General features: G+C 56.4%; 1 protein-coding gene across 3 annotated transcripts in view; it reads right to left on the bottom strand.

Annotated features, from left to right (window-relative positions):
- PARVB (parvin beta) overlaps positions 1-22,530 on the bottom strand; it is a 103,485-nt gene that overhangs the window by 6,000 nt on the left and 74,955 nt on the right. For all 3 annotated transcript variants that reach the window (XM_067010419.1, XM_059080943.2, XM_067010418.1), the window contains 5 exons: positions 21,041-21,099; positions 18,189-18,208; positions 11,780-11,841; positions 9,244-9,312; positions 3,845-3,946 (listed from right to left, as the gene is read on the bottom strand). In XM_067010419.1, the coding sequence (XP_066866520.1) occupies positions 3,845-3,946; positions 9,244-9,312; positions 11,780-11,841; positions 18,189-18,208; positions 21,041-21,099 (312 nt within the window). The remainder of the gene's footprint in view (positions 1-3,844; positions 3,947-9,243; positions 9,313-11,779; positions 11,842-18,188; positions 18,209-21,040; positions 21,100-22,530) is intronic.

Below are 22,530 nucleotides of genomic sequence, written 5' to 3'. Positions count from 1 at the left end.
CCAAGGAGAGAAGGGCTGGGGGACGGGGGAGCACCCTTCCACGTCCCACTTCTCCGCAGCTGCTCAGCACAACAGCGATGCGTGTTTTTTTAAGTAGCAATAATTTGTAGACTTTTAAAAAGCTTTTATCTTACTTTATCTTATTTATAGATTTTTGGCCACACCATGCAGCATTAGGGATCTCTGTTCCCTGACCAGGGATCGAACCCATGCCCTCTGCAGTGGAAGCCGGAGTCCTAACCACCGGACCGCCAGGGACGTCCCGACAGTGGTTGGTTTTGAGCAAGATTTCCCCCTCTGCTTTCTTCTCAGTCAGAGGAAACCGCCAGATAGGAAACTGCCTCCCAACCTCCTCCCATTCTCTCTCAGAGCCATGCCTCACCACGCACAACTTCTCTGCCCTGGCAGAGAAGCATCCCCAGAGCCCAGCCCCACGGACTGGACACAAAGAACAGCAAACGGCTCCTGCGGAGAATGTGGGGCCACCTCCCTGACCGTGATCCCAGAGTGTGACACCGCCCCCCCAGCCTCGAGCTGAACCCCAAGGCCCTACACTGCTGCTACGAGCCAGCCCACGGGCAGGGCCCTAAGTCCTTCCTCTCTGCAATGCAGAGGATTTTCAAAAACCTGGCCAGGTGAGAGAAGAGTAGAGGGTCCCGAAAAGGAGTGGGCTTTTCCGGCTCTGCCCCTGCTGAGCCCCCAGCCCCCGTGCGAGGTCCCGATTCCTCGCCGGGGTAGGGAATCAGACGAGGAGACAGAAGGGAAAGCACCTTGAAACTGCAAAGCTCTTTCTGGGGTTTGCTTCTAGGAATAACCTCCAAGTCTCCAGGACACACTCCACCCCCGGAGAGAGGGACACTGTGGAATCTTCCAGAAGATGAGTGACGGGCCCAAGGGACCCAGCAAAGGGGCCAGCACAGAGCAAGGCTCAAACGGTGGGCCTAAAACAAGAAGCCGTCAGTGGTACCCATGCCTCTGAGACAGTTCAAAGGGGCCGTTCATTTGTTTACAGGAACCTACAGGGTCAGAGACGTCTGGTCTCGTCTTTTAAAAATCCAGTGCAGGGGCTTCCCTGGTGGTGCAGTGGTTAAGAATCTGCCTGCCAATGCAAGGGACACGGGTTTGAGCCCTGGCCCGGGAAGATCCCACATGCCGCGGAGAAACTAAGCCCGTGCGCCACAACTACGGAGCCTGTGCTCTAGACCCCGCAAGCCACAACTACTGAGCCCACGTGCCACAACTACTGAAGCCCACGTGCCTAGAGCCTGTGCTCCGCAGCAAGAGAAGCCACCACAATGAGAAGCCCGCGCACCGCCATGAAGAGTAGCCCCCGCTCGCCACAACTAGAGAAAGCCCACGCGCAGCAACGAAGACCCAACACGGCCAAACATAAAAAGCAAACAAATAAATAAATAAATTTATTTTCAAAAATAAAATCCAGTGCAGTTGTTTTAAAAACACAAGCCCACGATGCACCCCTGATTTTGCTCACTGAGCCTCAGGCTCCTGCCACTGCTGCACAGATTCCCAGCGCCTCGCAGGCTCGGCCCGGGAATGCTCCGTGACGGTCTCTCTGCACGTGTCACCACTGCCTGGCCACATCTGGACGAGGTGCCTGGGAGCTCAGGCACTGGGACCAGCCTGGAGTGGGTTCAGGTCTGTGCAACGGGGAAAGGCCACCACGTGCGAGGTGGTCAGGAAGACCTGGAGGTTAATAAACACCGCGGCTCACGAGGAACCTGCTAGCGGTGGCGTGATGCCAGGGCTCCCCGTGGGGAGGAAAGCAGAGAATCCGACGGGGGGCGGGGGCTGAGGGCTAACGTGGCCAGATAAGGACCCTCCAGAAGGCCGGCCTCTTCCGAGGAGAGCTCCAGTGGCCCTTGGGTCTCCTCCTCGAGGGTCGATGGGCCAGCAGCACGCCGGGCACGGTCCCCTACAGCAGCCTCCCCTTCCTGGCTCCCAATCAGAGGCAAAGGTGGACCTCCCAGGCCAGAGAGCGACTGACAGAGACTTTCATCCCGTCTCAGAGGGCAGGAGACGGGGGGCGGGGACGCCCCTGCCCCTGCACCGAGCCTGTCCTGGAAAGAAGCCCAGCTCCAGACGGCCTGACTAAATTCACCCTTCTTGCCAGGCTTCGTACTCATCTGAACAAAGAGAAGACCTCTCCAAAACAACGTCTCTGCAGCCAGCCAGCCACGTGGCCGGGAAATGCAAGATGAGCCCCGTCACCAGCTGTCTTATCTTCTTGCTTCCTGACCGCCCCGCAGAGCCCTGTGCATCCCCGCTCACCAGGGACGCAAACCTGCCCGGACCTCCCTGATCTGCTCTGACTCCATCTCAGCAGGCAAGACGGCAGCGGCATTTGGCCGCGAGTAAGCCGCCCTCGAGGTGCCAGAAGTGGGCAGATTGATAAACACCGGCCCTGCTTCTACGTTTCTCTGACTGCTGCCACCTGCTTGCATTGTCTGTCTCCCCGACTCACGGTCTAGCGCTTCGGGAAAATAAAATGACAGATGCTCTCGAGTTCAAGCAATACGGCCAGTCCACGAGCCAAATTTCTAAAAGCGACGAGCTAAATACTGCTGGGATGGCTGGACCTCGGGAGGCCCTGGCAGGAGGCAAAGCACCTGATCACAAGGGCATCCCAAATGTGAAGCTCGTGCCCTTTGACCCAGACAGTCCTCTTTGAGGGATTTTCCTAGAAAACAATCCACAGGAGTGAAAAAAATATACACACACATACGTGTGTGTGTGTATTCAAGACTATGCCTTATTGTTTTGTTTTTAAATAATTTTTAATAGATTATTTATTTATTTTTGGCTGCATTTGGGTCTTCGTTGCTGCGTGCAGGTTTTCGCTAGTTGCGGCGAGCGGGGGCTACTCTTCGTTGCGGTGCGCGGGCTTCTCATTGCGGTGGCTTCTCTTGTTGCGGAGCATGGGCTCTAGGCGCACATGCTTCAGTTGTTGTGGCACGCGGGCTCAGGAGTTGTGGCTCGCGGGCTCTAGAGCGCAGGCTCAGTAGTTGTGGCACAGGGGCTTAGTTGCCCTGTGGCATGTGGGATCTTCCTGGACCAGGGCTCGAAACTGTGTCCCTTGCACTGGCAGGAGGATTCTTAGCCATTGCGCCACCAGGGAAGTCCCTGCCTTATTGTTTTGTTTTTGTTTTGAATTTTTTTTTGCGGTACACGGGCCTCTCACTGCTGTGGCCTCTCCCGTTGCGGAGCACAGGCTCCGGACGCACAGGCACAGCGGCCACGGCTCACGGGCCCAGCCGCTCCGCGGCACGTGGGATCCTCCCCGACCGCGGCATGAACCCGTGTCCCCCGCATCGGCAGGAGGACTCCCAGCCGCTGCGCCACCAGGGAAGCCCTGCCTTATTGTTTTAATAGTGAAAAAGAAACCAGTTGATCACCCAAAAGTGGGGAACAGGGAGACAGTGACCTCAGAGCCACTCCATAGACTTTGTGCAGCCACTTAAGATGGTATATATAGGAAGTTCATGCAGCAGCAGGAAAACCAGACAGGATGTGTCCATGTGTCACGAATAAGGGAGGGATCCGCAACCCTACTGACCTTTGGCCACGGTTATTAAAACCAGCATCGTCCCGGGGAAAGACCCCGAAGAGAACAAGGCACACGACACTTGGCTGCGTCAGGCACTGCCCATGGGTCTCCTTCTTTTCCTGGGGGTCACGTCTAATCGCAATACCATTTTCTGGGCAGTACTTACTGTCGGGGGAATGCAGCTAGACTCCAGAAAGAGTGGTCGGGGGAGTCTACACTGCGCCCTTGGACGAGCGCGTCCCGGGCCACTCCCGGGATGGAGAGCGCGCACGCACGTACCTTCTGGTCGAAGCTGTCCGGGGTCAGGTAGAAGTTGTGCAGGGGTACAAAGTAGTCTTCCAGAAGCCCCATGAGTAGAACCAGGTACACGCCATCTGCAAACTACAGAGGGACACGTGGTGATGTTTCTGGGCCATGCACGGAGTCAGTGAATGACCTGCAGCCGCTCAAAAGGAGGAAAATGTTTTAAAGTAAAAAAAAATAATAATAATCCATCCCTTGTTGAGGAGAGCGAGCCTGCAGTCAGGTGAAGGACGAGGGTGCAAAGCACGCGCTGGGGCTCGGACGTTTGGGGTGGAGCGCCGCTGCGTGGAGAGCAGCAGACCACTGACCTTGCGGATAACGCTAGCTCCCAACTCTGGGTTGTCGTGGGTACCCTGCAGGGCGGGGGGGGGGGGGGCAAGGAACACCCGGCATGCAGGGAGCGCTCCACCGGCGAGCAGGGGCCTGTGGGCACGGTTAATCCACAACCTGCAGGGCGCCCTAGGCTCTGGTTTGGGGGTTGCTGCCCTGTTCTGCCTGCTCCCTTTGTCAGCTGCCTGAGTTCCTTCTTCTAGCGGTATCCACAGCGTAGGAAGAGAGCCTCCCACGCCCCGGTGACGACGAGCTTCTCTGTGCAGCCAGCACGCGGGTCTGTCCTAGCCGGGCCCTCATCAGCAGGCTGCAGCCTGACCCCACCCCCCCCAGCCCCTCAACCTGCCACCCGGCCCAGTACCACCTCCCATGCCCAGGAGGGGCCCAGGAATCTAGAGCCAAAGACTCTGTCTGCTCTCTGCCCGGGCCCCTCACCCCACTCCGCTGCCACCGCCCATAAGCCAGAACAGGGAGCAACTGCTCCTTTTACAGACAAAGTGACGGAGACCAGGGAGGGCACAGAACCACTGGCCAGAGGGGAGGAGGGGACCAAGGCTCAGGAGGCAGAGCCTGGTCTCAGGGACATGGACCAGCCCCACCCACCCCACGCCCCTGGGCGGGGCAGGGGAGGCAGGCCCCGCCCATCCTCCCAGACGGCAGACACGGTATCTCTGAGGCCTCCCGCAGTTCGAGGACTCGTGAGGAGCCCCCGCCTCCTGATCCTGGAGCTGTGTGGTCCATCATGGTAGCCACTGGCCCCACGTGCCTTGGGGAAATTTTTTACGAAATTTTAAAAAACTTATTAATTTATTTATTTGGCTGCAACGGGTCTCCGTTGCGGCATCTTTCGTTGCGGCACATGGGCTTCTCTCTAGTTGTGGCGCAGGCTCAGTAGTTGTGGCACGCGGGATCTTAGTTCCCCTGACCAGGGATTGAACCTGCATCCCCTGCATTGGAAGGTGGATTCTTAACCACCGGACCACCAGGGAAGTCCCTTTACAAACTTTTTTGAATGATGTTGCCTTATTTCGGTAAAACGTACATAACACGAAATGTACCATTTTAACCATTTGTCAGTGTGCATTTCAGTCATATTTTGTACATTCACGTTGCTGTGCAACCAATCTCCAGAACTCTTAAGTTTAAATTTAAAAAAATTTAAATAAGATACAAAATTCAGCTCCTCAGCCACACAGGCCCCATTTCAAGGGCCTGACAGCCACCCGTGGCCAGCGGCTACTGTGTCGGATGGTGCAGTGATAGAACGTTTCCGTCACTCAAGAAAGTTTCACTGGTCAGCCCTGGGCTGGAAGGCTGCCACGCAGGACAGCTGGACAGCTGCAAGGGCCCGACACCCAGGAGGCTTTCAGCTTCCTGAGACCAGCAACCGCAGTGGTAAAAAGAACCTGCAGAAGCGAGGACGTTTTTATTAAAGGCAACAGCGGCAACTCCCTCCACCATCACCGCCAGGCGGCCGAGGATGAAAAGTCAAAATCACAAGCCTCCGACATCAGAAAGCCCTGTCCTCTGGACGGGGAAGGGGACGCTGAGAAACAGCCCAAGGCAGACAGACACGATCATAACGTGTGAGCGGGCAGGTCCTCCCTGGGGAGAGCGTTCCAGACCCTGGTTTAACGTGATCCGATTGACCCTTTGCCGGCGCGTCACGAGGTTCATGCTTCCACGCCGTGCAGACGTCACTTACTCGGCTCCTGTTCTGGCCGACAGTGCTGGTGGAATGTTCTGGCAGCTCTTGCCCCCTCCCCGGCGACACCGAGCCAGCGCACCCCCAAAACCGCTCTCTCACCAACACTGAGCCATTCCCAGGGAAACAGAAGAACCTGCCCCCATCACCTGCCGGGAGGCGTGGGGAATGGGTGCTGAAGCACCAAGATGCCTGGAGAGCCTTTGTTGATTTCCAAGGCATCTTCTGACCCACCCTGGGACGCCCGTGTCACAGGAGTGTGGGAGAGATGGTCACGCGGAAAGGAAGGCAGGGGAGGGATGGGGTACCAGGAGGGTGAGGGCCAGGCGGAGGGGGCCGGCTTATCAGCAAATGAGTGGGACCCTCGGTTTTCACACGCGCAAGAGCAGTGGCCCTCCGACGGGGTGCCCTCACTCAGCATCCACGGTGCAGCTCTGCGGGAGATGGAAATCCCCACGGAGGCCAGAAGGCGCCATCACCGCCGTCTTCACGCGTGTGTATTACTGACCTTACAAACGCACCTTCTCCATTCCAGTTTAAATATGTGGGGAGAGGTTCAAAGAGGAACTGGCTCAGTATCACAGAGCTAGGAAGCCGCCCACAATATAAAAGTGGTTTTAAAAAGAAAGGAAAACACACACACGCACACGCGCGCGCGCGCACACACACACACGCACACCTCCCTGAGCAAGAATTTGAGCCTCTGACTTCCAGGACAGGGAGAGACTTTAATGATGAACATCTTTATAAAAATACCCAGATTCCTTTGCCACAAAAGGAAAAAAAATCTGCATTTCTATGGCCAGTCATCTTTCCTGGTGGACCACTGGTTCAAAGTATTTTTAAGATATTACTTCATATTGTGTAGTGATAGAAAAAAAAAAAAAAAGACATACTGAGTAAATAGAGATCAATGCAAATTGAAGTTTAGAGTCTCAGCCTAAGATGTCTGGCTATTAATACTGGTGTGCAGGCCCACCTGGGCAGTGACAGTTGGAAACTGTTGGCGAGGATGTGGGTTCTGAACAGCGCCAGGGAGAGTTTCAGGTGGGCAAACCTTCCCGGGCCCTCCGTGTTACCACGGAGAAATGCCCTAACCACCCCATTTCTAGAAGTTTATCCTAAGGAAGCAGACAAGGGCCCGAACAGCTGTGTGCAAAGATGCCCGCTGAACAGCTATTTACAAGATCGGCAAACGTCCCATCATGAGGACTGGGTTTAATGACGCACGACACAGCCTTAGAACAGAATAGAAGGCAGCTATTAAAAGTGACAAACACAGACAGGCAGACAGACCAGACAACACATAAAGGACTGGACAGAAACACATACACACTCACACAAAAACACGCCCACATTATTCAGTAACAAAAAACACTTTACAGGGCTTCCCTGGTGGCGCAGTGGTTGAGAGTCCGCCTGCCGATGCGGGGGACACGGGTTCGTGCCCCGGTCCGGGAGGATCCCACATGCCGCGGAGCAACTAAGCCCGTGAGCCATGGCCGCTGAGCCTGTGCGTCCGGAGCCTGTGCTCCGCAACGGGAGAGGCCGCAGCAGTGAGAGGCCCGTGTACCACAAAAAAAAAAAAAAAAAAAAAAAAAAAAAACACTTTACAAAACAGCTATACAGTATGATCCATTGCCATTTCAAAAAACACACTTACGCATACAAACCATTTGAAAAACGCACATCCAACCATTAACTGTAGTTCATTACCTCTGGAGAGGATGACGGGAGAGTTTAGGGGGAGTAGAAAAAAGGACTGTTGCTTTTCAATGAGTACCCTTCTGGACTGTTAATATTTCAAGCCGCAAATAATCAGAGGCTAAATGTGCAATTTTTTAGTAAACTGATAAAAAAATAAGTGGGTTTGCAAACAATGCACAAATAAATATACACATTAAAAACGGGACCATTCGGGGGGCTTCCCTGGTGGCGCAGTGGTTGAGAATCCACCTGCCGATGCAGGGGACGAGGGTTCGTGCCCCAGTCCGGGAGGATCCCACGTGCCGTGGAGCGGCTGGGCCCGTGCGCCATGGCCGCTGAGCCTGCGCGTCCGGAGCCTGTGCTCCGCAACGGGAGAGGCCACAACAGTGAGAGGCCTGCGTACTGCAAAAAAAAAAACCAATGGACCGTTCGGCTTTCAAACACAGACCCACGCTGCCCATGATGAGCTATCCACGCAGAGAAATGATGTGGAATAAAATCCCCAGCACCGCTATCTCTGGGTGATGGGATTATGGATGATTTTTATTTGTTTTGCTTATCTGCATTTTCAGACATTTCTACAATGAACCTGAATTACTTTTTTAATTAGAAAAGCAAATGAGAAAAGTTAAAGAGAGAGAAAGGAATGAATGAGATCACCCGGGGGTTTGAGAAGGATTAGCTGTGCATTAGAGAAATCGGCACTGAGAACTCAAAAGACGCCAAATTCAAGCACCCAGCTAATCCTGGGAAAATTATATTTTGTCTTTAATGCTTGCCCAGCGCTTAAAACATATTTTCACGACGGTGCTTCCGCTCTGAGTGGGGGTGGGGAAGTATACTTTCTATACTTACTGCAGGAGAAATACTTTGGGTGTGTTCATTAGAGGGATATTAGCAAGCATTCGCTAGGTGCCAGCCGCTGCGCTGCGCGTAGGATGGCCACGGACAGCAGAAGCAGAGGGGGCCAGGACATTCCAGACCGAGGGACCCATACGCGCAGAGGCTCTTTGGTGAAGGTGCGATGGCACCTTGGAGGGTGTTATGCTTGAATTGTATCCCCCCCTCCCGAAAAAGATGTGTTGGGATCCTAACCCCCAGAATCTGTGAGCGTGAATTTATTTGGAAAACCAGGGTCTTTGCGGAAGTCCTCACGTTAAGATGAAGTCATTGGGGTGGGTCCTAATCCAACGTGACTGTGTTTTTACAAAAAGGGGAAATTTGGATACAACACCCACAAGAAGGCCGAGATCGGGGTGAAACATCTAATGACCCAAGGAACGCTAAAAATTACCAGCAAGCCACAGGAGGTGGGGGGGAGCCTGGAACAGATCCTGGCTCACAGCCCTCAGAAGGAAGTAGCCCTGCAGACACCTTGATCTGGGACTTCCGGCCTCCAGAACTATGAAGACATAAATGCCTGTTGTTTAAGGTACTAGTTAAGGTAGACCCAAGAAAGTAAGACAGAGCGTCTGGGAGAAGGCCAGGATGGCTGGGGCTGGGGCTATCTTGGCTGTGGGAAAGGCATTCCTTGTTAGACGAACACGCTTTGTCCACACGGCCCACCGGGGATCAGAAAGCTGGCTGACAATGACACCGGACAAAGGGTCCTTCAGCCCAGAACACAGCTTACCTGGGTCTCTAGTTCCGTCACCTCCAAATTCAGCTTGTTCAGGTGCTTGTTCACAAATGTGATGAGAGACTGCAAAGCAAAGAGACACAGGAACAAGAGCTGAGCAAGAGATTCAGCTCCCACGTTGGGGGACAGATGTGACATTTGCCATCACTGCCTTTATGAAATGCTTCCATAATCTCCTCTGTTTGCTAAAATAAAATGCTCGTGTTTAAAGCGAAATGTTCTTACAAGAACCCTCGGTTTTAATGGGATAATGCCTAAATGTATCCCAGCTGGAGAAGAAACGTACATCTCTGTTCCCTAGCCCATGTGCACACACGCGATCCACACACATACCATATTTAACAACCCTACAGAAGAATAATCAGTGCCCTCAAGAAGGATATAACTGTCAGGGAGAGATAAATGCTTAAACGTAGGCTAGATGTAACCCTGAACTACAAAAGATTGAGAGAGAAAGGCTGCCTGGGGCCACAGCGTCAGTAAAGAAAGAAACGCCAGAGATTTTCTGAGCCCTGGTTTCTATGTACATAGGGCCACTGGCTTCTCCTCTCTGGCAAGAGTTTAAAACTTGCCACGTGTACGGTAATCAAACCCAACTTTCATGGAGACTCAACACCAACCCCACCTCTGCCTACCCTGGACATGACGTCATCCTTTTTTCATTCCACTCAAATCTACCATGTGCCAGGTGCTCTGCTTCGTGCTGGAGACACCAGACAGTAACTAAGACAGAGCCCCACCGTGAAGAGTCTGAGGCACAATTCTCCATATACACACCCAGCGGAGGCCACGGAGAATCGAGAGAAACAGCAAAGCCTGTGAAACACACAATGTCGGGGCGGGGCGGGGGGTGTTGATGAGAAGTGTGGGGGTGCCTGGAAGATGTGGCGCGGGGGGCTAGCATTTGAACTGGGGGGCGAGCCAAGTGGGAGATGAGAGTGTGGGGAGAGGGCAGAGCAGCCACCCAGGCCACGTACACACGTGCGAACCCTCCGGCATCTTCCGGCTGCGGCTGGGATGGGAGAGAGGAGGAGGGCTTGACCTTGGAGGGACCTGGAGAGGTGGACGGGAGCCCCGAACACAACAATTACCAGCGTGGGAGTGGGAAAGGACCAGACTGGAAGCAGGAAGCTGTCGGGAAACTAAAGGAGTTCGTCTTGGTCATTTGCTGGGGTGCCCCCAGCATTCCTTTTCAAAGAATAAATTAGCATCAGATCTACCGAAAGATAACATTACTCCCGCATCGCATTCAACGCCACCTAGCAACTATCTACTTGGAGCCAGGCCCGCTGCCTCTGTCCTGACAGATGGGAAACCTGCCGCGAGGGGTTATATATAATCTGCCCAGGTCACACAGCTGATAAATGGGCGGAGGGGGTATCGTGGCAGATATGAATCCTCTTCTTGTGCATCCACTGAATATGTTCCGTCAGGGTTCTGGGGCTCGGATGTGGCCCGGGGCGGGTGGGGGCAATGCTCTGAGGCCCCAGGGTATGTCGCTCAAGACCCGAGAATGCTAAGACGGCTCCGCCCCAGAAGGACCATCGGGATGGTTCCGCCTGCCTTTTGCAAAGTGCTTCTCAAGAACTAACAATCTCATTGTCCCAGCCTGGACCAACGTTTTCCAAACGTGGGTTCCACAGGAATTTAATATGTTCTATCCCCAAATAAATAAACAGATCTCGCTACGGAGAAACATGCTTGGAAAATGCTTCCTACTAAGCCCCCTCTGGGGGAATTGCAAAGCACGGCAGCATATTAGAGGCTCTGAGGAGTCCTGCATTAAGAAACCTGTGTGGGGGAAACTGTCCAAGACAGAGAGCTCTCTCCCAGGGTTAAGGGCTCAGATTTTATAGGCTCAGATCCATCCCACTGCTGCCTTCCTGAATGAGAGCTCTACAGATGTTCAGATAACTTGATGTGCAGTGAGTCTTGATTCCTTTGGAGGGAGAGCGAGGCTTCCGGGCAGATCCCCTTGGAAGCTCGCTATTCCCCAGCCCGACTCCGGAGCCTCGTTCACACGGTTTTGTCCGGTTTTGTCCATCCGTAGACTGACCAGCAGGCTGCCTGGGCTGAGGAAGGGCCTCTCCTTTGTGCTCCCGTCTGGGAGAGACGGGCCAAATGCAGCTCAGAACAGCTCTGCTAGCAACGCCTGCTTGTTGACCAGGCACGTCGTGAACGCGGCTTCAGTGTAAGGAGGCCAGCACGAGCCAGCAAGCTGACACGCTGAAAAACACTTCCACACTGAAAAGAAGCCTTGATTCGGAATGAACCGCCACCCGGTGCTGGTGGGGTAATTCACTCCACAGCAGCGGGGTGGGTGGGCAGGAAGATACCCAGGAGCAGAGATGCTGAGTTACAAGGTGCTAATTTATGCACTGCAGTTACGCTTTTGAATAATTACACTTCAATGCACGTGGCAAACATTTCAGAGATTTCAAACATTTTCCCACCTTCTTCCCTGCACGGAGCTCACGGCCGTAAGAAAAGCCCAGAGACAGAGGGAAACACATCCGGATGGAGAGCTCACCTTCTTCACGACACTGAGCTTGTCCGGGGCGTGGTCGAAGAGCGTGTCAAAGGCGTCCCGCTCTGCAGAGACACAGAGAAGGGTTGACGGAGACACGGGTGCTGCTCTAATCCCCGCCCTGCCCGGGGACCAGGCAGCTTCTAAACCCTCGGATGTTCAGCCTGCCTAGAATCCTTTGCATTCCTGCCAGAACCGAGGGGCGGGTGCTGATGAGGAGCGAAATCAAGGAAAAGATGCTTTGAAGGGTCCTTCTAACTTGGTTTCTATCTTTCAACCTACAATACGCGGGTAGCGTTTAGACCGCCGCCTGTATCACATGCTAGGACTTGAGGCGTCCTTGCCTCTCTCCCTTTCCCCACACTCCTTGTCTTATTGGTAAATCTTATCGATAAATCTGACCACCTCCCCCGCTGGTCATGGCTGCCACCCCCATACAAGCCCCATCTCCCCTCACGGGGGGGCGGGGGTGGGCAGCTACCACTTCCTGCTTCGTCGGTCTCCCTCCTACACTCCCAGCCACTCCCATCCATTCTCCCTCACAGGCACAGTGAGCCCCTTAAAGTGTAAACTGGATCCTTTCTTGCCCCTCCCCATCCCTGCCCTGACTAAAACTCTCCACCAGCGTCTCATCACTCTCAGAATAAAATTCACTCTCTCTCATGGGCCCATAGGGTCCAGTGAGTTCAGCATCACCTCCCCCCACAACACACTCACCCCCCCCCCGACCTCACTCCACCCACCAGCTTCCCCCTGCTCCTCCATCACACGCCCACCACAGGGCCTTTGCACCTGCTGTTCACCAGCTTCACCTCCATAGGTTGCTCTGAGATGTCACCTCCTCTGAGGGACCTTCCAGGACCAACTGCTTCCAAAAGAGCACCCCACTTCTGCTATCTGTCCTCTTACCCTGGTGCAGTTTTCATAGCACCTATTCGCTACTTGAGAGCACATTTAATGTTTCTTTATCTACTGGACTGTCAGCTCCTTGCAGGCCGGATCACTGTCTCCCTAGTTCCCTGCACTGTCACCAGCCCCAGAACAGTGAAGGGCCCACAGCCAGTGCTCAGAACAAAGGAAAGAGCCAAGCGATCCTGCTCAGAATCCCTCTGCAGCCATTCTCCCCGGGGTGTCCGCCTCTGCTGGAACATCTTCAGGGCCTGAAGCGACCCATCCCACCGTGTCCCAGGGACCCCCGACCCACTCTAACTGCCACTCATGGGCCCAACCATGTCTTCCAAATTAACCCGGGATCAGCCCCTCTGCTTTCAGTTGTGAGGTCACCGGAGGCCGAGGCAACACAGCTCTCAGTGGACAAGACAGGAGCAGGGCTGGCTGGGGGCCGGGGGCCTGGTTCTAGCCAGACGCTGCCATGGCGGGTCACATGGGGGCAGAGCCCACTGCACCCTGGAGCCCAGGCAGGAGGGCTGAGGTCTCCAGGGTGGACACGGGACCGTGGGGAGTATCTGCCAGGCCCGAGGGGCTGGAGGAGGAGGGCATCTGGAAGGCCCGGGGGCCCCCACTCCTGTCCTCAAGGAGCCACCCATTCCCCGCAGGCTGCCTGGGGGTGGTATATGCACAGAGGACCTCGGCCAGCAGGGACGCCCTCCGTTACTTGCTGGGGCTTGGACCCAAACGCTAGCATGGAGTGCTGGGGCGCTGGGGTAGGAAGACCCCCTCCACGTGTCTGGAGGGGGCTGGAGCCCAGAACCAGAGATAACTCAGGGCCTGCTTCAGGACCCCACTGCCTGACCCAGGGAGCCAGGTGTGGGGGAGAAATGACAAAGAGCAGGCAGGTGGGGACTCGGTGAGCCGGGGCTGGGGCTTCTGGAGGAGGCATCGCAGCCATTCCCCCGAGGCTGCCCCAAAAGCCGGGCGCTCCGCACCCACAGGCCAGGGCCCCGGCAGGCGGCTCACGGCCCCGTCCAGCCCAGACCAGGTAGCCTCCTCCTCGGCCCTGGGGGCGGGCGGCAGGAAGGAAGGTGAGAGGCGAAGAGGAAGGCGTGTGTTTGCTGTGTGTGCGGTGTGCGTGTGGTGTGTACACACGCGTGTACACATGGGTGGGGAGCGCACTGGGGGGAGGGGCACGCCACTTCTTTCACCTAAAGGCCGACGGCGACCGAGAGGCCCAGCCCCGCAGAATTCCCTCTTCCACCTCGTCTACCGCAGCAGCTGTAAATTATTTTTATGATCACCTAAGTCAGATTATGCTCCAAAAGACAGTCTGCTGAGAGCGCAGCAGAAAAGCTACATCTTTACAAAGTGAAACACAAACTTTAAATGCAGCTTAAGAAAACCCCGAGGAGGAGAGCAGCCTTGACGTCAGCTGGGTATATTTAGCTGGGCCACCGCTGGGCTGGCAGAGTCAGGGCGGCAGGGGGGCCATCGCAGGGTCCGGAGGCCCTCGCCCCTGCGCCCCCGCTCACCTGCGCCCGGGGGACCGGATGGCATCAAGGCCGGGCAGTGTGTGTGGCCTTGGCAACGAAAACAGATCCAGCTGAGAGCCTGGTGCCTGTGACTTAGGCCAAAGCGCCTCCCGCCATAAGGCCGGAGGGAAATCAGTCCTGGGGCTCACCGTCAGTGCAAGAATCAAGCAAGACGGTGAAAAAAGGGCCAAGCCACTGCCTGGCAGGTGTGTCACTGATGCCTTCTCATCCTACCCCGCGGTCACGGGGCTGAACAGGGAGCAGTCCTGCCCCCGGGAGGGGCACAGGCTGCGGGAGACAGTACAAGAGCACGGGTACCAAGAAGGCCTGAAAGATGCAGAGAGCGGCCCAATCAGCCAGGGGCCCCCAGTGGCTACCCAAGTTCAACTTTCAGGGACGCTTAGTTTACTCCAAATAGAGTGGGTTTTGACTGAGTCAACATTTTTTTAAATTGGAAGATCTGTCCAAGAGTTCTGAATTCCTGGACTCTCTTGAAGAAATGGAAGCTGAGGCATCAGTGAACCTTCCTCCCCCACCCCCTCCCCAGGTCAACGAGCCGCCCGTGGCAGCGCGGGCACAGACTCCCCTGCTTGCCCCAGACTGCAGAACTCCCCACCGCACATAACCGGAGGCTGAGGGGCAGGCCTTCATCGTTTGATATTCCAGCTACTTCCCTCTTTCCTGTGACCGGCCTGCTCTCTGAGGCACCCGAGCCTGGCGACGTGGACACAGGCCCGGGGTCAGAGGAAGGCTTCACACGGGAGCCGCGACATTTGAGCCGGTGGGGGGGGGGGGAGGGTAAGAGGGCTGGGGTCCATCGGGAGGGTGGGGACCAGGAATGGCGTGGTCCAGCTGCGGTGTTAGCAGAAATGGGGAGATGTGATGGGGAGAGGCCAGGGGCTACAAGAAGGCCAGGAAGAAGAGGAAGAAAGCTTCTCCTCTCTTCTCCCCAACTTCCTGAAGCCCGGGAGGGGGAGGGGTGCCTGAGGAGGAGAGGCAGCCGGCAAGCCCGTTGCCATGGAGATCAGGCTGCAGCTCCCCAGCTCCCCTGGGGAGAGAAGGGCCTCCCATCCACCTCAGCCAGGCCAGTGATGCCAGCAGGAGGCGGGGAGGGGGAGGGGGGCTCCTGGGGGAGGTGCAGCGTGGACCCCCCCCATCCCCCACTCAGAGTGCTAAAGTGAGAAACCGAGGCCGAGAACTCGGCTCCTAGTGAAGCTACCCGCCCCCCCCAACCCCTGCCCCGGGCAGACATTAGCCAAGCAAAGAGGGTCTGCCCGTTGTTGTTTCGGAAGCTCCTGGAATGTGTGCGGCCCAGGGCTGGGGATGCACTCGGGGAAGACATGCTCCAGCCCACAGGATGCTTACAGCTCAGGGAGCCACATGTGAAGGGAAAGAGCGAAGGGCCAAGCGAGGGTCCCCGACTGTCCGGACCCCCTGAGTCTGGCAGGCAGGGTGCAAAGCAAAGTGCTCCCAGCGAGCGAAGAGATGAATAGAGAAATAACTAAGCAGGCGGGTGGGGGGTGGCAAGCCAGGGGACGGATGGTGATTCGGGCCGGGGGGTCAGGGAGGGCCTCCCTGGTAAGTGGAGCCGGAGGAGCTGAGCGAGTGAGCCACGGAGGGATCTAGAGGGAGAGCATTTCAGGCCAAGGCTACTGAGAGTACCAAAGCTGGAAGGGGGGCGCTTCCCTGGTCCCCGCGGTGGTCCAGGAAGATCCCACATGCTGCGGAGCAACTAAGCCCTCGTGCCACAACTACTGAAGCCCGTGCGCCTAGAGCCCGTGCTCCGCAACAAGGGAAGCCCCCGCTCGCTGCAACTAGAGAAAGCCCGCGTGCAGCAACAAAGACCCAACACAGCCAAAAATAAATAAAATAAAATAGAGAAATTTGAAAAAAAAAAAAGCTGGAAGGGGAACCCCGAGGTGCTGTTGTGGGTGACAGACATGCAGGCGGAGTGAGGAGGGCATAGAGGAGGGGTGGTCTAAGGGGGTCTGGGAGGCCCCGGCAAGGGCTGTGGCTTTAGCTTACGGCAAGCTGGGGGCGGTGAGAAGATTGAGGGGTGCAGAGGAACCGACTCGAGGGACCATCGGGGGACCAGCACCCCAGACGGAGGTGATGGGGTCCGACCTCAACCTCGGCAGGGCCGTGGGGCTCTGGGGGCCCCGAAGGCTGCCGTGGGAGGAGGGCCAGCGGAAGGGCCGCATGTCTGGGTAACCAGGAGGCCTTGGGGCCTGTAGCAGCAGAAGCCGAAACTGGGGGCAGACGAGTTGCCTGTCACCCACTAATTGCCTGTCAGCACTTCACGAGCATGGGCGGCCTCGAAAGTACTGAGGACGACTCCAGACTCCTCGGCTTCTGCGGGTGTCCCAGCCCCCCGATGCGCAGCCATTATCGGTGCGTCTCAGGAGGAGCCACCACCCTGTCCGCCAGACCCTCAGGGGCCCCTTCTCAGGGCTGCCAGGGCCTTCCTGGCCGAGCCTCTGCCCCTCTGCACGGGAGGCCGCGCATAGCCCCCAGCTGAACTGAGTCTCCCCGAGCCCCCCAAACCTCAAACCAGGCCCATGCCGCCCACGGAAGTGAAAACACACAGAACCGAAGCAACACTGGAAGACGCTCCAAGGGCCCCGCTCAAGTCAACTCTGAGCCCCTCGGTGCAGAAGGGACAGGGAAGCGACAGAAAGGTGCTCTGCGCCCCCCTCCCAACGGGCCCCCACCCAGAGCCAGGGCAGGGCCAGGCCGCCCACGTCGCCCACTCTGTGTGCCCCGTGCCGCCCTGGGAGCTGCCCTCCCCACCCTGTCTGCGCCCTCAGCAACTGGACACAGGAGGCTTCCTTTCCTCTCCCTTCTTAAATGTGTTTTAATAATGAAGACGTTAAAGAGAACTGAATTGCTACTTTAAAAAAATAGTGAAGACCGAATTTGCCCAGCACGGCTCAAGAACCACTTAGGAAAGCTTAAGGACATGTAATTGCTGCATTTTCTCTGGTTCAAGACCTTTGAGAACTCAAGAGTCGCATCCCCTCTTTGTACGCGAGGGGCAGCGGTGCCATCCGTCCCCATGATCGCCATGAGGTCCCGGAGGCCCCGTGGCCAAGCCCGTGGGTGCCTCTGGGGTGGACCCCTCACCCCGAGGCCCCCGCAGCTAGGGACCAGCTCCGGTTGGCAGGCTTGCAAGGCGCGGGGGGAAACTTCTATTTGGTTCCCACTTTTCCTTCTAACGGCCGCGCTCCCCTCTCTGTTCCCTGGAGAACACGGTATCTGGGGGGGTTGAGGGCTTCTTGCTTTGAAATATTCCCCGAAGCGGTGAGCCTGGCTCAGGCTGCTTCGTGCTGCAGCCGAGAGCTCGGGGCGTCCCATCCCTGAGGGCCTCTACACTGCCACAAGCTGCCCCTTTATTTGCCATCCCTCGCTGAGATGAAGATGGGGTCGTGGGTCTTTAACAGGGCGGGGCACAGTTCTTTGGGAACAGCAAGAGTTTATTATTACGAACAGCAACGGTAATAGAGAAACTAACACAAATAGAGGGAGAGGGTCGGGCCCTGGGCCAAAGCGAGTGAACATTTATTGTCTCACAACATCCTCTCAACAACCCCGAGGTCCCATCTCACAGGTGGGGAACAGAGAGGGGAAGGAGCAGGCCAAAGGTCACCCAGCTGGGGCCAGAGCCAAGCCTGCTGTTCAGCTGGAGATTTTAAGGCGGAAAACTATATACGAAAATGCACCCCATAAGGAAGCCCCCTCCGGGTAGCTGACTAGACATCGCCACCCTCCCTTTCAGCCTGGCTCACTCCCTCCGCCGTACTTGGCTTATCCCGCCCCCCCGCCCAGGCTCCCACAGCTCTGAGAAGCAAACCACGTGCCCAAACGCACCCAGGGCCCCGCTGCCCCGCTGCCCCTGCGTGAAGCCCGGGGGCTCCCTGGGGCCCCACAGGACCCGGCGACCTCAGAGTCCCCCCCCACCCCCTCTCCCCAAGCCCCGGGCTACTTACCAAACCGACCCACCATCATCCTGCAAACGAGAACAGAGGGAACCATCAGACGGGTTGCTCAGAACCCCGCTTAATACGCAGCACGGTGGAAGGTGGAGGAGGTGACCGGCAAGTCAGAGTCCCCTACCGCCCAGTGGAAGGGCTGTTGATACAAAGGTAAGTCACATTTTGATAAATTCTCTCCCGCGCTAACGACAAACGAGAGGTGCTTATGTGGATTCTCAATGTTGGCACAAGACCCGCAGCAAACTGCCATCGTTATTTCAAGCACCCCTTGAACGCCATTTGGGGGCTGTTTAATCACGGGAGTGGTTAACGCAGAGAGCGTTTTAGCAGAAAACGGGTCTTCTAGCACCGTGAGTTTAAACCTTGAGTTTAAACTTTAGAATACAAGGGAGCAGATTACCCAGAGGTCACATTTCTGGGAGTGAACACGATGTACTTCCAGGGGATCACAGAACTAAAGGATGCCGGAGAACCCCAGGCTGGGCCCTGATTCAAGGTGAGGGCTGAAACCACACAGGACAGGCGGCTGGTTCCTCCTTGAGGATCTGAGATCACGAATGCCCAGCTCCCCTCTGTGTAGTAGCGTCCTGAGAGGCAAAGAGACCTTTGCTTGATCCCCAAATCCCTCTAGACTCAGGTTCTTTGCCTCCATATTATTTAACAGTCTCTTGAGCACCTACTATGCGCAGGCCACGGAGATGCAGAAATAAACACCGCATGGCCCTGCCCACGTGACGCCTGATGGTGAGACAGACTCATGAGTCCACGTTTCCACACAGCCCGCATGCACTAGAAATGTGACATACAGCAGATGCTACAGGAACTAAAAGGAAGGCAGCCACTCCTGCTAGGCAAACAGGGAGGGCTTCCTGGAGGAGGTAACCCACAGGACAGAGCAAACATGGAGCCTGGGAGACCAGGCAGGAGGCTGGTCGGCCTCTGCTGGAAACCTCTCTCCACTCTGACTTCAGGGTGCTCCCCCACCCCCCGAAATTTCCTGAGGGTCACACGGCACTTCCCACAAGGCCCCTGGGCTGGGTTTCACATTTCTACACACACAACCTCTCTTGACAGCTAGGCCGCCAGCCCTCAAGGAGGGGAACTGCGTCCTCTCAGCCTCTGGGCATCCAAGCAGGCCCTCCGGGTGCCGGGTGCTGCTGTGAATCGTTGAGGCCACGCTCCCAGGGGCCGGCTCTGGTGACAGAGCACCTACTGCCCCCCGCCGCCCTCTCAGGGCTCCCCCACCCTCTGCGAGACTGCGAAGGCCAAGCACAGCCTCTTCCCATCGCTGCACACCCCCCAACACGCCCCCCACCCCAGGCCTGGCCGTTGCCCTCTCCGGTGGGCCATCTGCCTTCCCCCTCCCATGCCGGGTGGCCACTGACTTGCTCTGACCCACAGAAGGTGAGGACACAGCATGCGGGGGTCCAGGGACCTGCAGCTGCCCTCTCACTCTCTGGGGACCCTGAGGGCACCGGGGAGGAAGCCCAGAGGGCGAGAGACCCGGGGAGGGACAGTGGCCCCCACCGGCCAGCACCACCCACCAGACTGCTGAGCTCCTGTCGGCAAATAAAATGACCGTTGTTTTAAGCCCCTTGGGTTGGGCGGTTTGTCACACGAGGATGGGTAACTAAGATGCCAGCCCACCCACCCCCTGACTCCCCCAAGCCGCCCTCCTCCTGCTCCTGAACGGGCCGAGCGGGCTGCCCGAGGGCCCCCGTACCCGGCTCAGCACCACGTCCCCCTCCCCCTCCCCCTCCCGTGGGCCTGGAACAGATGTGCACAGCCGGCAGGCCGAGCGCCAGGCCGCACGTCTCTCCCATCTACCTGACAGCTCCCACGCCAGGAGTGCTTTCCTGTGTCAGCTTTGCTTTTTGAAAGACCACACGTGGATTCATGACACGGTAATTAATCACTCCGTGAACTGAGCAGGTGGGTGAGCTGAGACGATCAATTTTTAATGCTCCGTTTCATCTGAAACAGGTTTAGTCGGGAGGCACAAAGGCAGTGAATTTTAAGGATACCTCACAGGCTATGCCTCCTGAAAACCACACGCAAAACAGAGCCATCTGATGCGCTATTTTCAACAGATCTGAAGCCTTTTAGACTTCTTAAAAATTGCCCTCTGGCCTCCTCTAAGAGGCAAGGGATGGCTCAGGACTATCTCAGAGGAAGATTCTAGTTTAGAGGCATGGCTTCCTCCCTCTGACGGGGCTAAGGCAGATGGCTAAATGAATCAGGCCAACAGGTCCCTTGGACCCTTCTAAACACCTCTCCCCCACCCCCCCCCTCAACATTCTCGAAGCTCACCTTCCAAAATAAGGAATGACAGTCCAAAGTCTTTGGAGAATAACTTAGTTCCAACATTAAAAACTCTGAAGTGTTTAGCATACCTAGCGTATGAAAGTTCACTGTTTTAAATTTCCCCTCACCCTTCTCTTCCTTATAAGAGATTCGGAATGTGCTCAGTTATATTTTTCTTTGTTCGTTATTCCCTGTCTCTTTCCAGAAAAGATTTCAGGCAGCGTAAATAAGTTCTAATTCCTATGTGACACATATTTGCTCATTTTTCTATTTTCTATTTGGGAAGAAATAAAAGATCCAGAATTTCTCATTTAAATACCAAACCAAACTGCTATCTTGCTCTTCCTCAGCAAAACAAAAACAAAAACAAAAACAAAACAAACTTTGAAGAAAGCGCACGGAGGAGAGAAAGCTAGGGTGGGCGCTTGCGATACAATCCCATCTCAAGGTCAAGGGACATGGAGGGGAAAGTGGCCCCCCCCCCGTGCATGCGGGTCCCCGGCTGGAGCAGGGCCTGAAGGCAGAGCAGCGGGTCCACTTACTCGGTGGTCGTGGTCAGCTCCTCCGTGACGTGGCTGGAGTGCAGCAGGCCTTCCCGCTTCTGAAAAGCCCAAAATGAACAAATAAATCAACACCTGGGCACACAGACAGAGCAGGAGGGCAGCTGAGGCCGTGTACAGATGGCCCCGGGGCCGGGAGGCCAGCCTGGGGACAACAGAGAACGAAACAAAGCTTCGGCACCACACCCGAGCTATGCTGGGGACCACACGGGTGGCCTTTTGGTGGCTGGAACCTGGCCCACCGCCTCAACCCCTGCTCTCCTGCTCTCTTGAGAGCTGGCAGCCGTGGGAGATCTCAGGAGAAACATCCGCTCTCCCAAAGTACCCCTCGCCGCCCTGCAGCTGGGAAAGGCGAAGAGCACGAAGGGACACATGTAACACGAGGGAGGCGTCGGATGAAAGAACACACGTGCACCGGCTTGCACGGGGCTCCCCCGGAAGTCACGTCCATTCAGAACCTCAGAATGGGGCCTCATTTGGAAATAGGGTCTTCGCACATGTAAGGAGTTCAGATAACGGTCGTAACGGGCTAGGGTGGGTCCTCTCCAATGACTGGTGTCCTTGGAAGAAGAGAAAATAGAGACACAGGAACACGGACCAGGGGAAAGAGGCCACGTGATGGTGAGGGCAGAGACTAGAGGGTGTGTCCACAAGCCCAGGACAGCCGAGGGTGCCAGCAGCCGGCAGAAGCTGCAAGAGGGACGGAAGGACCCCCCTCTAGAGCCTGCGGAGGCACCCTGCCGATTCCCTGATTCGGACTTCAGGCCTCTATTATGTGAGAGGACAAACATCTGTTGTTTTTTGTTTTTGTTTTTGTTTTTGTTTTGTGATACGCGGGCCTCTCACCGCTGTGGCCTCTCCCGTTGCGGAGCACAGGCTCCGGACGCGCAGGCTCAGCGGCCATGGCTCACGGGCCCAGCCGCTCCGCGGCATGTGGGATCTTCCCGGACCGGGGCACGAGCCCGTGTCCCCTGCATTGGCAGGCGGACTCTCAACCACTGCGCCACCAGGGAAGCCCAAACATCTGTTGTTTTAAGCCACCCGGTTTGTGGGGTTTTCTCACAGCAGCCCTAGGACACTAACACGGTGTGTGACACACCTGTCCCGGAGCCCGGCAGGTACGGAGAGGCAACGATGGTGGGGGAGAGGAAGGAGGCGGTGGTGGTGTGCCCCAGACCTCAGGGTGGAGCGCGGCAGCCTGCTAACCCAACCGCCACCGTGAGTCCCTACTTGAATGCCTCAAGGGACAGGGGAGCTCACTACCTGCTGGGCAGCCCACCTGGCCGCCTCTCGAGATCCAAGATCCACAAGCTTTCCTGAGCTCAGCCTCCCAGGGAACTCTCACCACTGGTTCTAGTGAAGGAAGAGTAGCCAGGCATCGGGGGCCGTCAGCTTTCCCACGCCCTCACCCTGGCTGATTCTCAGGAGTGCCCATGGGGGACGGGGGCGGCGGAGGCCCAGGGACATTTTAT

The sequence above is a fragment of the Kogia breviceps genome, chromosome 12, assembly GCF_026419965.1.
Source record: "Kogia breviceps isolate mKogBre1 chromosome 12, mKogBre1 haplotype 1, whole genome shotgun sequence".
NCBI lineage: Eukaryota > Metazoa > Chordata > Mammalia > Artiodactyla > Physeteridae > Kogia > Kogia breviceps.
The sequence above is the reverse complement of the archived record's forward strand: the minus strand, read 5'-3'. Positions and strand labels throughout refer to the sequence as shown.